The sequence below is a fragment of the Poecilia reticulata genome, chromosome 13 (genome assembly GCF_904066995.2).
Source record: "Poecilia reticulata chromosome 13, P_reticulata-male-v2, whole genome shotgun sequence".
NCBI lineage: Eukaryota > Metazoa > Chordata > Actinopteri > Cyprinodontiformes > Poeciliidae > Poecilia > Poecilia reticulata.
This window is the reverse complement of record NC_088842.1, coordinates 16,520,682-16,536,127: the sequence shown is the minus strand read 5'-3', so window position 1 is coordinate 16,536,127 and position 15,446 is coordinate 16,520,682. Positions and strand designations below refer to the sequence as shown.

The following is a 15,446-nucleotide window of genomic DNA, read 5'->3' as shown; positions in this document are numbered from 1 at the left end:
CAGAGAGATGGTGGGAGACCTGTGATGGACAAAGCCTCCTCATTGGAGCAGAGAGGAAGCGAGACAGAAAAGATAGAGACAGACAGAGAGAGTTATAGAGAGAGAGAGAGAGAGGAGGGATGTTCATTTGTTGCCATAGTGAAAAAGTAGATTAACCACAGTGAGCATGATGCCGTGATGCACTGGTGAGGGATGCTGTGTTTCTGTGGGAGTATTCACCCCTGCAAGCTGAGGTATGTGACTCTTAACTTCTTTTATTTGGTATGCACAGTTGAAAACAACATTTTACACGCATTTAGGTGACCTAGTCTAAGCAACCCGTCATGCATTTCAGAGAAAGAAGTATTTCCAGATAACTCTCTGTTTCTTGGACAGCTTTCGGAATATTCCTTTGCAAAAGAAAAACAAAAATCTAATAAATAAATAAATAAAAAAAGCCCCAACAATTGCAATTTGTTTGTAATTGTATTTTCAGACAAAACTGTTTCTGAAATATTATTGTCTGCATATTTAGCCACAGTGGAGGTCAAGCCACACTTCTGGCTTTCTTTGGCACAAAAAGCAAGAAAAGATAAAAAATATATATATTATAGTAACAGTCATATATTTTGCATTTGTAGGATCTGATAAGAATATATTTGAAACACTGATTTTCTTAGAGTCTCAAGAAGCTTGTTGTGTCTGGCAGCCTCTGTGTTGTCATTGCATAATGGAGACCATAGTGAGATGCTTCCATTAGATGTGCATTGACTTTTTTATCATTAATGATTTAATCTCTGTGGCTCTGTAGCTGGATGCCAAACAAATCCGTATAGGTTAATGGCTCTTTTACTCTCATGCGACCGCATTGAAACTTCAAATGTTAATCGATCTCCTCCTCTGCGTAGTCATCTCAGCCCATGGAGTCACCTCTGGTGCCTGTCTGATCTGTGAGAAGAAAGGGATACACTCAGTCTATCTTGATCCGAAACATCTGATTAAATGCACATAGACGGGCAATTACAGCATAATAAGCCTTTTTTATAGAAGGCATTAAGAAATTGAGAAATCAAGAAATTATAAGCAAAAGACACAGCTGAGAAAAAGAAACAATGAAGGCTTTGATTTTTGTTCTGCTTGCCGGTATCCTAATATCGACTGATATCTTGTATAACAAAATTTGACACAGCCTATTAAAGAAATCAAATTAGCTGCTCTGATTGACAAAATTAGGCACCTAAATGTGTCATAACTGCAACCAGTTTCTATGGCAAGCCATAGTAGCATATGATCAGCCAGCAGTCTAAACTCCCGATAAATACTGTGATCAAGGTACAAAGATGAGTCCCTGTGTAATTTGCCTCTGGCCCTTGACAAATCACCAACAGAGGAGGCTCGGCCTGAGAGTTTTCGAAAACAAAGAGGAGACGGCAGAACCATAAGTGGCACAGTCCAGAGTGCCAAGGAGTCCTGTGTGTGAAATCAGTGTCTAACATCTCACCTGTATCATTATTTTTTTGAACAATACAAAAATTGCTTATGGGTTTAATTAGTTTTTTTTATATATCTTACTCGGCCAGCGTATCTAAAGTAACAACACTGACATTTCAGTTTCACCGATTTTATTAGTGAAAAACTGTTTGTCAGCTCATAATTTTTTAAAAGTGGCTGCATTGTTTTTAGTAGTCTGCTGATTTTTATAGTAATGTTTTGTTTTACTTGAGGTGCTGCTGGGTACCATTTAGAAAAACGAACCATTTCAATGATTTGTGGTGGAGCGAACGTCAGGAAAGTCAATCTTTTCAGGCTGCCCATGGTGTCAAAGGAAGAGTTTCGGTTTATCCATGTTCTCTTTCATAATAACCTATAAAGTTACTCTAGAAGAGGCTAAAAGATGACAACATTATTTATGCTGTTTATCTGTCTTAATTTAACTTTAACTTGAATAAAGTCGCATAAACATCCCACCCAACATCATCAGTGTTCCAGTACTAAGTTAGAAAACCACTGGGATTTGCTGCTTGCTGTCTTAGTATTAGAAATTCTTGCAAATAATGTTTCACAGCATTTTGTACAATCAATCTCATGATGAACAGCGTTTGTTGCATATACTTCAGAAGACAGATTTGAAATGTAGGTGCATGGTTGGCCTGAACTATGTTCCAGCTTCAAACTTGGAAAAACTGTGACATTAGCTAATTAAACTCTGCACTCAGCTATTGCCCTGTATTGCCTTTCAGCAAGAAAGCACCGGGGTTCGAAATCTGACCCCGGAGTTCGCATGTGTGGGTTCTCTCCATGTACATAACTCCCCCAGTCCAAAAACAAGACTGTTGGACTATTTGGTGTGTGGAGTCAGTGTACCCTGCAGCTTTCATTGGAGAAAGTTACCGGCTCCCTTTCTCCACCGCAAGGATTAGCTAGACTGTGAATGGACAGACTTAAGGTACCTTACAACAAAGATAACATTGGATCCCAATATTGTTGTTGAATATTGAGAGTAGTGAGGAAAACTAAATTTTCCTCACTACTCTCTTTTCTAACATCACAGAATCCCCTCCACTTTGATCTTTACTGCTAAGGAATATATCAGTTGTGGTTATAATGGATGGTGGAAGCTTGTTCATTGTGCTACATTAATTATCAGAGAGCAGAGTTTTATGCCACAGCTGCTGAAATATCATAGCCTACCAAATATTCAATTGAAATGATCCATTGGACATATTGATAATGAGATGACCATTGCAATTCAATGTGTACTTAGGTGTAATTGTAACGCTTGAAGAATATATTCACTTTTAAATACAGTATGAAGTCTGTGACTGATTTAACACAATATAAACAATCTGAAGGGCTAATAAGCAGTTTATTGTTTAGGCTATTGCTGGACAGGCATCATATTAGATTTTGTAGTTTGGTTAGATGAGAAAGCTCCAACCGCATCAGAATATTTAGGTAAGTTCGTGTTTTTTCAAATACACCATGATACAATCTGTACTAAATAAGGTAGTAAGCATTACAAAGAGATCAATACACACTTTAAGATCTGCTTGGCTAAAAAAAACCCCAACACATTTGGGATTATCTTGCTAACCAGACATGCTAAATATATCCAGGTGTAGGCGTATTTAATACAACAGGACTGAGACAAATGGGACAATGTAAGGCGGAAACATAGAGCCACTCCCACCTGAAGACAGTTTGGGGCGACTAAGACATGTTTTGGGGCTGTGAAGCTGTAGAGTAGGATAACCCACACATTCACATGGAAAACAACACATTTATCACCAATTTTTTAGAAACCTTGTTATCCTGTAGACTGAAAAATCGACCCAATGTTTGATTAAAAGTGTCCAGACACTCCAGCTAAATGCCCCAGGTATACACCTGCACACCCAACTAAAACACTGAATACTCACACCTCACTGGGTCTGTATGGGACAGGAAAGTGGTGCAAGCTAAAAGCTGTCTGGTTGTAGCTGAGCTGTAAAAAAGAAAATTGGAAAAGAATGCTTCAGACAAGTAGCTCTGCTGAATGAATATGAGCAGCAGCAGAGGGGGGTCGTGGAGAGCGGGAGGGAGAGGGGCAAAGAGAGGGGGGGGGAGTGCGGAGGATAATATGAGGGGAGATGTGCTGAAAAGAGGAGGAGCAGAGAGGTGTGTTGAAGGAGAGAGGTGTTTGGAGAAGAGGCTCAGGTGTGCGTGACTGGAAAACGGAGGAAGCTTCGGAAGCTGCACAGCGATCTGCTGCTGCTGCTGCTGCTTTCGGGCTGTTTGACATTGGGGTATCGGCAGTCTCTCTCGTCTCTGGCGGCAGCATGCATCTTAATTGTGAAGCGGGACCGTGCGGGTGATTTCAGAGAGACATGACGGACCCTATGAGGTAAAAGATCTGAGTTAAGATTTGAGAGAAATACGCCTGCAATGGAAGATACATGTCATTTATTCACTAAGGATATACTCAGTGTTCTGTTTTCTGACTGGAAAATATTTGTCGCACTTTTCTTGCATTAACTTGCGGTAACATCTGGGTTTGCCATGACTCACTTAGAATGTAACCTAGTTTAAGGAAACATCCCGTTCCTCTGGTGTTAGTGGGGGGGACAGAGTCGCATCAGTGAGACTGGGGGGGTGGGGGGGGGACTGAACCCCGCTTTTCATCCGTGCATGCTGCAGCAGCGTTCATTTCAGACGGTGTCTCTGTCATGTTTTTGAGTCCTTCGGTCATTATAAATCATGTTTAGTTAGACTGGGTGCAAATGTTGGGCTCTTATGGTATTTTGCGGTAGGGCTGTTGCAGCGCTGCGCCAGTTCTTCTCCTTGGAGAGCCAGGCACTTTGACCAGACGCGGCTCGTCAGTGATTAATTAAGGGCTTGCAAAATGTCAGATCAGTCTGGTAATTAAACTCAGAATACATGCATGCAAAAAAAAAAAAAAAGAAAAAAAGAAGAAAAAAAAGATATTACAGTAGGTATCTGCATAGCGGCTATCACAGGAAAGTCTAAACGGATTGCAGGAGAGGCGACTAAAGGTCAATGCTTTTTCGGTGAGTTTTGCATTCTGTTCTTGCACACCTTTTGTGATGTTTGCATCAGGTAGGGGTGCAACCTTGCTATTGACACATGTGGTCATATTACTGAGATTGCGTAACAACCATTTAAGCCTGCCAAACTGAACAGCAGCCTTACAGGTGCATGCTCTCAGCCATGAATGCCTGACATTCTCTATTTAGAAGAAAGTGCACACCTGAAAACAAACAAACAAAACAAAAAAACCCTAATTTCTGTTGGCAGTATTTTTAATCTGAGCTTTGGAAATTGCTCCTAAAATGTTACAGAGGTAATCCCAGAAATGAAGTGATGATCTTTATTGATAACCCCTTGAATTAAAAAAAAGAAGAAAACTGCTAAACTATTGCTTTCCCTGGATCTCTGGAGAAGATAGCCCCCTCACTCAGGAATAAGCACACACTGCCAAACGCCCACTCAGCAAAAGAGCAAAAGCCTTCCTTGAATGGGGGAACAACAGGAAAAAGCAGAGTGACCTATTTACGTTTTAGAGACTAATTCCAGAAACAACATGATTCAATGTCGGTGTTGCCTATTTTTTGTATTTTTTTTAAGGGGTCCTGTGAAATGTATGCAGCCACATAGCAGTGTGTACACATTTGCCCTTAGAGAATGATTCTGTGCAGCAGGAGAGTGAAGCGCTCACTCCAACAGGGTGATAGCAGAATGGACCTCTTTTAAATCCATGTGGGTGGACATGCATCCATTTGTGAATGGTATATTGGGTGCTTGCTTGCGCTTTTTCCATCCTGTGTTTGTTTCCCAGTTTGGGTAGGTGAATAATTGCATGCAGCTTATTGATGTACATTCGCCGTTTGATGATCCCCCTTACCTCTGATCTGCTGATAGGAAAGAGCACAGTGGGGTTTGCCTTGAAATTCTGCATATGATGAAAAGAGCTACTCTGGTTTAGTTAAATTCTCCAGACACTGCCCACTGCTGCACTTGTTTTAATTACAAACACAACTGCCTTAACCACGCAGAACAGAGAGGGGGGGACTTCATTTTTTCATATCCTGTGGAAGGTAATGTCTTCTCCTTGCAACCTAGTAAAATAAAGGTTTTCTCAACACAGACAGCAGCACTAATAAGATGCACTGTATTAAAGTAAGGCTACAAAGTAGAGGAAGCTTTTTTTTTGCATCCTTCTTTATGTTGGTGTAGAAGTTATTTCATTGAGGTTTATTGTACACTTGTGAGTATTTTAGATAGAACTAAAGGTATAACTGCTTAATGGTGTGCAAGAAACACAGGGAATGAGTTGCCCATTAAGCCTTAACAACAAGACAGCAACATGGAAGAGAATGATACGGGAACCCAGTAAGCGACTCAGAGAGTTGCAAATAAAGACGGGGATTCTTGTTGGGAGAGATTGCTATAATCCACTTCATTTCACAGCAACCCTTTAACACTGGCATGGAGGTGATGCATTTGATTTTACCATGAAATTTCAGAGGGAAGCCCAGTGGACAAGGGGGGCGCAGTTCATTCAAATTCAGGGAATATGTCCTTGCCATTGTGTTTCAGTCATCCTAAACTCTGTAAAAATTCAGAATTTTCTGTAGATGCTGTGAACAAAATTCTGAAGTTATAGCTGGAGAAGATTTTCAGGTCGTAATCCTGACCAGTGCTGCTGTTGTCAAGTGCTTGGAAAGAGGGAACCAAAAGCAGAGTTGGAGTCAAACGCCAGATAATAGAGGTTTAATGGAAAGCAAGAGGAAACTTGAAGCCGTAGTCGAACAGATGATGGAGATGAAGCTTCGTAGCAGACGAAGGTTTGGGAGCTGGCCGAGCTGGAGCCGAGGACAGAGAATCCAACAATTAGAATCACCTCAACAAGCCTGAAGTTATTCAGAGGCCAGGATCAGTACCATCACTGAATCTGAAGATCTGCCGATGAGTGGATGTAGAAAAGGATGTTTATGGAAGGAGGTGATTGGAAACAGTTTCGCCAAAGTCCCGCCCATTAAATGTTTCTGCAGCCTAGGAGAAGACCACCTAGCCCACAGGTGTCAAACTCCAGTCCTGAAGGGCCACTGCCCTGCAACTTTTAGATGTGCCTCCACTGCACCACACCTGAATAGAATAATTATGTCATTAGCAGGGCTCCACACAAGAAGGAGGTAATGAATCCATTTCATTCCAGTGTTTTGCACATCTAAAAACTGCAGGACAGCAGCCTTTGAAGACTGGAGTTTGACAGCCCTGGCCTAGCCAGACACTGTTTGTGAGTCCTTTGTATTTAAAACCAAATTTTTTCTAATTAGATGGAGTTTGGAGAAAATTGTAATATATATGAGTAAACATGACGGACTACAGTTTTATTTATGTAAGATAACAAATTTTGGTTTCTATGAGGGAGGCCTTTTTGCTGCATAAAACAGCATTGAAATTGAATAATACTTAAAGGAAAATTAAATGTTGTAAAATCTCATATTATTCAAGGTTCTCCAAATAGTTGTTGCAGATGGTGATGGCAGTGGGTAGGAAGTGTCTCCTAGAGCAGTCTGTATAACAGTGAATTTGAAGTAGCCTCTGACTGAAGACTCTTTGTTTTTCTGTAACAGTTTCATGAAGAGAATGCTCAGGGTTCACCACAATTTTCATGATTTTTCTGAAGAATCCTTCTTTACTCTATCCTCTCCAGAGGTGCCACAGTAATCCCCAGAACAGAACTAGCCTTCTTCATGATGTGGTTTAGCCTATTGAAGTCCCTGCTTCTGATGATGTTACCCCCCCTCCCCCCCCCCCCCCCACAGATGATGGCAGAAGAGACAACACTCTCAACAACAGACTCATAGAGATACGCAACATCTTACTGGAAACTTGGAAGGATCTAAGCTTCCTCAAGACTGCTTCAAACTGAAAAAAATATGAATTCTTGTATGCACGAACGTGAAAATATTTTTGGCTTTTCTGATATAAAAATGTGATGATAGTGGATCATCACTCGTGCATTCAGCTGAAAACTACGGCTCTGACACTCTGACATCCCACACATAATCAACAATCAACGGAATTCTAGATCTGTCATGGCTCAGGGACGGATCGAGCCGCTGCTGAGACACGAGTGACACGCAGCAGGCCTGCATGGTCTAATCTGTTGATATTAGAGCCAAAAATGAAAATCTGAATGTTGTGAACAAGCAGCATGCTGCCACTATGAAACCGGACCGAGACCTGAGGCGGCGTTTTAAACCTCGGCACTGGGCTTGCTCATGTGTTTCACCAGCAGACAAGGGTGAATGGGAAGCGGAGGGCGTGAGAAGCAGAAACTGACATGCAATTGCATCATAATTAACTGGGAGTACGTGCACAGCAAAGCTTAGTTTGGCTTTTTTCATTCATTATTGGAGCAGCAGTGAGCCTTCCCGCCAGCTCGACACGCCTATTTTGATTCAAACAGACTCTACATCTGGTGATGTCTATTAGTTACAGCTCGTACTTTTTTATTTCTTTTGTCTCACCCTGACTTTTATCTACAGTTTTCGCCTAACGTCGTCTCTGTTTTCTCATTCCGACTCATACTGCCTTGGTCCGTAACTCGGCGTTACGATTGTATTGAAGTAAAGCATTGGTGACGTAGTGATGTCAAACCGAATGCTGGAAACATGCAGGCAGATGGCTAATTAAAGGTTTGCTGAATGGATGTCACTTCTGTTCCCACACAATTTAACGGACTGTTTTTACCCACTCAGATTTTTAGGGCGAGTTAAAAAATTTCTGTTGCATGCATGTTGCAACTCATTTATCATGCATATAGTAAAATTGACGTAACTGCTAACTGTTATAGCAGTGACCTGATAAGCCGCTCTGGCTGCGCTAACATCGATTTACTCACCTCAGCACATTATTTCTTCTGATTAATTAGGTATTGTCTGTCTATCAAAACTAACAGAGCATGATATCTCTGTTTTCAGCTTTTATTTTAACCCACTTTTATTTTTAAGGGGATTATTTTGTGAAATTGGCTTTTTTTTTTTAGCTTCATGTTATAATGATTCCCTTTTCAAAAACATACCTGGAGTTCTGCTTTGATTATTTCATGCATATTTGAGAAATCCTTTAATCTCCTGTGGAAGCCATTTGGCGGCTTGCTCTTACCAAGCGCCGCCTTTTCCACAAAACTCCACCTCAGAGCAGCAGTCTCCAGCACATCCCCATCAGACTAGCGGCAGCAATTAGCAGGAGCTTCTTAAAGAGACGGAAGCAAAGTCAAGTTTGTTTTAAGTCATGTTTGATATGCACAGCACTTTTTAAACCACCGATTGTGCTATAAAATGGCAGTGTATGCCTGGAAGTTACACAATAATGCTTCTTTAAAGAATACAAATTGGAGGCTGTGTGACCTCTAATTTATAGTCGAAGTGCACAAGTATGAGCCTTGGCAAAGTTTTGGCCTAAGGATTTATATTAGCTCAACATTTATTTGGAGCAAGCAGGAACAATCTAAACTCATGAGTTTTTCATTATAGAGAAATATTTCGGTGCTTAATTTTTGTGTCTAGTCACAAAGGGGCAAAGCCTAAAGAAATTCATGAGACAAATTAGAGGTGCAGAGTGTGCATGCGTCAGACCTCGTTAATGTCATTAGAATGTTGCAGAAATCTTTTCAGAAAAGCAGCAGTTCTTCACAGCTGCTTCAGGCGTGAAATGCTGTGGTGTTTGAGATATTGATATCATGTTGACACAGTGGTGACTCTGCTCATTCACAGTGATGTAGAACTATTCCCCAGGAAGCGCAATACACGAGCTGGGCCTGCGTTTGTGAGGCATCAATACCTTAGGCATGTAGAGAGCTGGTCTACAGCCAATGCTCTAGTCATCACATTAAGCTGCAAAAATAAATGGCTGCCAGAGTGCCTCTGTAGCTATGTGACCATGTGCAAAACCTGAAGCTTTTACTGTCGCAGATTTTCTCTGAGACAAGCCCCCTTGCTTTGTGTTATTGCTATTTGCTTCTAACTCCTTTTCCCATGCAAATATATCTTCACGTTGTCAAAAAAGAAAAAATGTTACTCAGACACACTGATGCTAAATATTATTTTCAGATTAGATATATTTCACGAGTGTATGATTTATAGCTGACCTATCCAGGGTGTACCACAGAAACATGCCCTGGTATGACATTGCTGTGGATGTTATCTTATCGTGTGTAATATTTACATAATAATTTCTCCTTGTCTTTGGCTCAAGGAAACTTTATGCTAAGTGATAAAAATCTCTTCGGACTTTAATCAGCAACCAACCAACATTTGGCATACTAAAGTTTCCTGAGTAAATGCTATGACTTTCCCACTTGTTTAATATGCCAAACACAGACATTACCCAAGTGTCTCAGCTGTTCAGCAAACATCTTGCCTTCTCCTGTGCCCTAACAGCAGGAATTATGAGAAAAATGCCCATTTACAACTTTGCTTGTCAAGTGAAAAGAGTAAACATGTCAAAAATGCATTAGAACCAAAAGTTTCTGACTTATTTCCACAGATGCTGCAACTCCAGAATCAGATATTTAATGTCTTTTCACTGACGCTGTTTAGAAATTCTTGCAGCAAATCTGATATACCGACAGGACCTGGATTCAGCACAACTTAAATATCTGATTTAAGCATTCTAGCTGCAGCTCACAAGTCACTTACTGTACAGCAGTCCTGGACTGAGCTATTCAGGACAGGGTTCAAACCAGGGTTCAAACCAGCAACCCACCGGTTACAGCAGAGGTTCCCAAACTGTGGGGCGCGCCCCCTATGGGGGCGCCGTGCCATTGCAGGGGGGGCGCGGGAAGCCGTCTGGATGAAAAAAAAAAAAACCTGAACGCTGTATGCGCTGGGTTTTTACCTTAGAATGGCCAACTCTGTTATTCCTATGTCAATTTGATACAGTAGGGGCTTCCACACTTCCCATATCTGTCTCCTCTGTCACTTTTATCAGCAGTTAAAACTGTTTAATCCGTTGTTAACATGTGGTAACCTGTTTTTCCGAGCTGCCTTTAAACGCAACATGAGCGCTACGACTCTCGTGCTGGGTTTACACCTGTGCGCCGTGAAGGAGACCTGCTGCTGCTGTGCAGAGCTATGCAGGTCTCTTAGAATCATGGCAGCAAACCAGGAAAACGCGAATAAATTTTCACAGTTTTCCCCCCAAACTAACAGACTGTTGAGTAAAGCTGTTGGATGCAGGTAATGTTAGCTAAAAGATGACTAGCTAATATCAATACATCACCTTAAGCTTAACAAGTAGCCTGTAGGCTATTGATGTTTTCTATGTTCAGCTACGTACATTCATTTTGCCCCCCAAAAAAGTCGATCCCCCCCCACTCCCCGCTGGCACAAGTCGTTCAACTAGACAACTACTTGTAATTCATAGGGGGTGGGCCCAGAAAATGTTTGGAAACCACTGGGGGGGCCCAGGAGAAAAAGTTTGGGGACCACTGGGTTACAGGATAAACTCCTACCGTCACTGCCACAAAAGCAGTGACCCAATGCAAAACCAAACGAGATTCTGTTTGATTATCTCAAGTTCTATTAAGTGATTCAGTGTTTTTCTGAAAATAATCGGTTGATTATGTATTTAACAAGACTTTGTGGTTGCTACACTGAATTGCTTTGAGACTAATTGAGTTCTTTCTTCCCACAGCTTTCTGGGAACATGTCTTTCATTGACCTGTTCCAGTGGAAACCGTCTCAGCCTGGTAACTGGGGGATTGTGGAGTTGTTTCAACCATCAGTAAAATATTTGTCAGACTCTCTCCTGCATCTTCCAGGTTGCATTGAAGCAACTGTCTCAGTTGTCCCACTAATGCTACCCCCTTGACATACAAAAAACACCCTGAAAACCAAGTTGGAAATGGATAATACTGAGATGAGTTTTATTTCAAGCCTTCCACCGTGCCATCGGCCCTTGACATGGTCACCCAAGCTGTTCGACGAACACTAGTACCTTGTGACACTCGTGCACGTACAATCTGAGAGCTGCCTGTGCTTCATTACCTCAGTGGACCATGATGATGCTGTGGCTTCTGCTGCTTTTGTCAGTTTGGCCGTGGTGTGAAGGAGCTGACTCCAGTGAACGCCGAGTCGTGGCACACCTGCCCGGAGACATCATCATTGGAGCTTTGTTCTCGGTCCATCACCAGCCCCCTGCTGATAAGGTGAATTGTTGTTTTTCGTGTATATCTGCAACGTGGTTTCAGTGCTATAAAGTTGCAGGCCTGCAGTTTTGTCCTTGCCTGAATTTCACTGAAATTCCCAAAGCAATGCAAATTTGATTTTAAAGACATGGTTCAACATTTTTGAAAGATTTGAGAAGGAAACGAGCAGATGATGTCTGATATGGACTAAATAACTCTCTCTGCATCTTCAATTAGTATAAATCTTGATCAGTTGGTCCCAGAGATTAAAGCTAACAGTTGATTCTAGAAGAACTAAACCTAAAGGGAACTTATACTTTGTTAAAACAACATAAATCTTAACAACTTTATTTATGCAAATGCTGTACCATTGTGATACGAAATGTATGCATTAGGTAGTGTGCAACCAATCATCTTCCTATATATATTTAATGTGAATAACTGTCTAAAAGTAAGTCAAAGTAAAGACCAATGATAAATATTTCACTTAAACAATTACAGTGCATTCACTTTTTATTGAAGGGAAATGGTTTAAATGTTTCACCTTTATCCTGTCAGGTGCAACAACTACCAACTCCATTTTCTGTGTCAATAATTATAAGTTTAATGGTAAATTATAACCCAGTGCAAAAGTTATGATTGTTTAACAGTTTAGAAAATTATGTTTGAATAAACCGCAATTGTGTTTTTGTGGTTAGCGTAGTTTTAAAACTAATACGGGGCCTCTACTTTGGTCCCATATTAGCCATTAGCATAAACCTTCAGAAACGACTAATCTAGATTTACACTAAATGAAAACATAAGCAGGTTACGCACTAGAGAGAAGATAACTGCTCACAATATTTTAATAAAACCTTATTTAAAAAATTCTAAACTGTCCCCTTAATGAAGAGATAAACATTAAATTATTTTCAGTCCATTTACCAGTTATTTTTGTGGCCAAATATTTTGATATTACTTTAGAGAGAATCCTAACATTGCTTTCCGACTTACCAAAGAAATGAAAATGGAAACCTTTTTGTCTTCTGTAGCACTATGAGCATTTCATTTCCATTAGTTGCTTCAGTAAACAATACTCACCCATTGAAATTTTGGTTTTCTTCATCCCATTATGAATAATTGGACAAAAAGAAGAAAACAAACAAAAAAAAATCCCCATAAACAACAACCCATTAAGCATTGCAGCCAAGTTCGAGTTCAGTTTAAAATTGGTGAAGCACTAATTGTTGTCTTTTCTTAATCTGGTCATTTTTTATGATTAAAAAATAAAGCATAGCGCTATGACTATAAACTTGTTTTTGTATTCTGTCTGCTCAGGTTCATGAGCGCAAGTGTGGTGCGGTTCGTGAGCAGTATGGCATCCAGAGGGTGGAAGCCATGATGCATACGTTAGACCGGATCAACGCCGACCAAAACATCCTTCCCAACATCACTCTGGGCTGCGAGATCCGGGACTCGTGTTGGCACTCGGCTGTGGCTCTGGAGCAGAGCATCGAGTTCATACGGGATTCTCTTGTGTCCTCTGACGAGGCTGAGGAGTGGGGCGGTGTGACCTCGTGGGGAGGAGGAGGAGGTGGCGGAGGAGGAGGAGCGACATTGAAGTGTGCAGACCCATCTGCTACTCCGATGCGGGGAAAGAAACCCATTGTGGGTTTAATTGGACCGGGGTCGAGCTCTGTGGCCATCCAGGTGCAGAACCTGCTGCAGCTTTTCAACATACCGCAGATCGCCTACTCTGCCACCAGTATGGACCTCAGTGACAAGGTGAGCCAGCCTGTCTCAGAGGGAATTGGTTAATAAATTGAAATGTGGATTAGTTAATAAAATTTCACCTCAGTTAATTGCTCATTTATTCACTTTTCCACTCATTCTTTGCTTTATTTCAGAGCCTTTATAAATATTTTATGCGAGTCGTCCCTTCAGATGCTCAGCAAGCACGAGCCATGGTGGACATTGTCAAAAGATACAACTGGAGCTATGTGTCTGCTATCCACACTGAAGGTAAAATGAAACCCTTTAAGGAATCTTAAAGTTTGATGATGCTACCAAAATACCAAGGTGTTTACATAAGATGTTACATTTTCTTTATTTAAAACAGGAAAGCAACAATTAATCCTATGGCTTCGAAAGCCTTCTAACACATTTATTATTGAAGTTATTTTTATCATTATATTTGTTTATTATTATTATTACTGTATTTTTAGAACACAAAGAAGAAAAACATATATTAAACTTCAGCTGTGTTTAGTGATTTCTAAACTCGTGGTTTTGAAACTGGGCCTTTCCCCCCCCCCCACTTTGATACTACAATCTGACCCATGGCTACTATTCACCTTTCTTTGTATACGCACAATGTCCAAGGAGCAATGGGAACTATATAACATCATATTAGAAGGTTCTTATTTAACCAAAGAGAAAAGTAAGGTAAAACAGACTTAAAAAAATAAAGTAGGGTTATTTTACCAGTTGAAAGAAAAGAGTAAAGTAAATAGTTTGCAGCGCTGCCGCTGCAGCAGAGTTGTTTAAGGCTGACGTTTTCACCTTACGAAGGTGAGGATGGTAGAAATTGAATTGCATTGGCTGGGCTGAAGCCTGCCAGAAAGCTGATTAAGCAGTTGTGTCCAAAACTAGGGAAGTAGATTAGTAGGTGATGCCTGCAGGACAGTCTGAACAAAAAGGTCAGGGGAAGCAGAGCAGCAGCTATGCCAGAGTAGATAGAGTGCTTGGTGGTTTTGATTGAGAAAGAATCGCTATGAATAAATACCCAAAAGTCTACAGAAAGGCTTTGGAGAAACAGGTAGAGACCTATGGGAAGGTTTTATGCTATGACTATTTTTTTTTTAAAGGAAAAGGAAATAATCCTTCAGTTTTCCTTCTTCATTGATTGACATGCTGGGACATCGAGTTACTCAGTCACCCAGTTTACTGCTGGGAAATGGTGGAGATAGTGCGGCTACTGACTGAGGTGGAGGACAAAGCAATCCAATCTCTGCAGATGTCCACAAACAGGGTTTGCTGTTCCTGAAAAGCGATAAGCACAGACATTCACAGAGAGATACACCTTTTCATTTAAAAGACTTTGTCATCAGGCTTTCCAGACGTCTATTTTGCTGGAGTTGCCTTGTGTGTGTGTGCATGTGTGTGTGTGTGTAAGGGTGGTATGTCTCTATGAAAGCACAGTATGTCCAATCAACATATGGTGTGACAGCTTTATGAAAGGATTCAGATAATGGGGGGATGGAAGTGGAGCATATCATTATTAATATAAATGAGGAAAAATAGCTGATGCTGAACTTTATTAAATTTATTTAACAAGCATGATTGGCTTTGCATGTAAAACTGCAACTCACACATCTAAAATACTTTGATTTATGTATGATTTACAAAGACGCTTAACTTTCAAAGGTTGTCCATGTCATTTTTAGCCCTAGATCATTTTTTCTGTATGAAGACAAAACTGTTTTGGTTTAATTGTCGTCCAATAGAAGTTTGTAAAAGGAAAAAATAGAAATAAAAGATGTCACAAAATTTGTGGGGGATTTACAATCCAGAGAAATTGCCTGTTCATGAGGAGATGAGAAGAGATAAAAGTGAAACACTCCACTCAGCAAACTAATTAAGCAGTAGGATGTTTGGAATCAGCTAATTAAATATCTAATCCTTCACTGCCATTTCAAATTTACTGTGAAAAAGTATTTACTCTCTCAATTTATTTATTTTTTTTGCTTTTTGTCTTACCTAAATGTTCAGATCCTGAGACTAATTTTAA

At 40.6% G+C, this 15,446-nt stretch overlaps 1 protein-coding gene across 3 annotated transcripts in view; it reads left to right on the top strand.

Moving 5' to 3' along the window:
- The window catches only part of grm5b (glutamate receptor, metabotropic 5b), a 76,389-nt gene continuing 60,943 nt past the window's right edge, over nucleotides 1–15,446 (top strand). Inside the window, exons 1-4 of one of the 3 annotated variants that reach the window (XM_008425499.3) lie at nucleotides 1–233; nucleotides 11,185–11,698; nucleotides 12,995–13,441; nucleotides 13,564–13,678. In XM_008425499.3, the coding sequence (XP_008423721.1) occupies nucleotides 11,549–11,698; nucleotides 12,995–13,441; nucleotides 13,564–13,678 (712 nt within the window). In that variant the 5' untranslated portion in view covers nucleotides 1–233; nucleotides 11,185–11,548. The other 2 variants (XM_008425498.3, XM_008425500.3) reach the window with 2 other exon arrangements.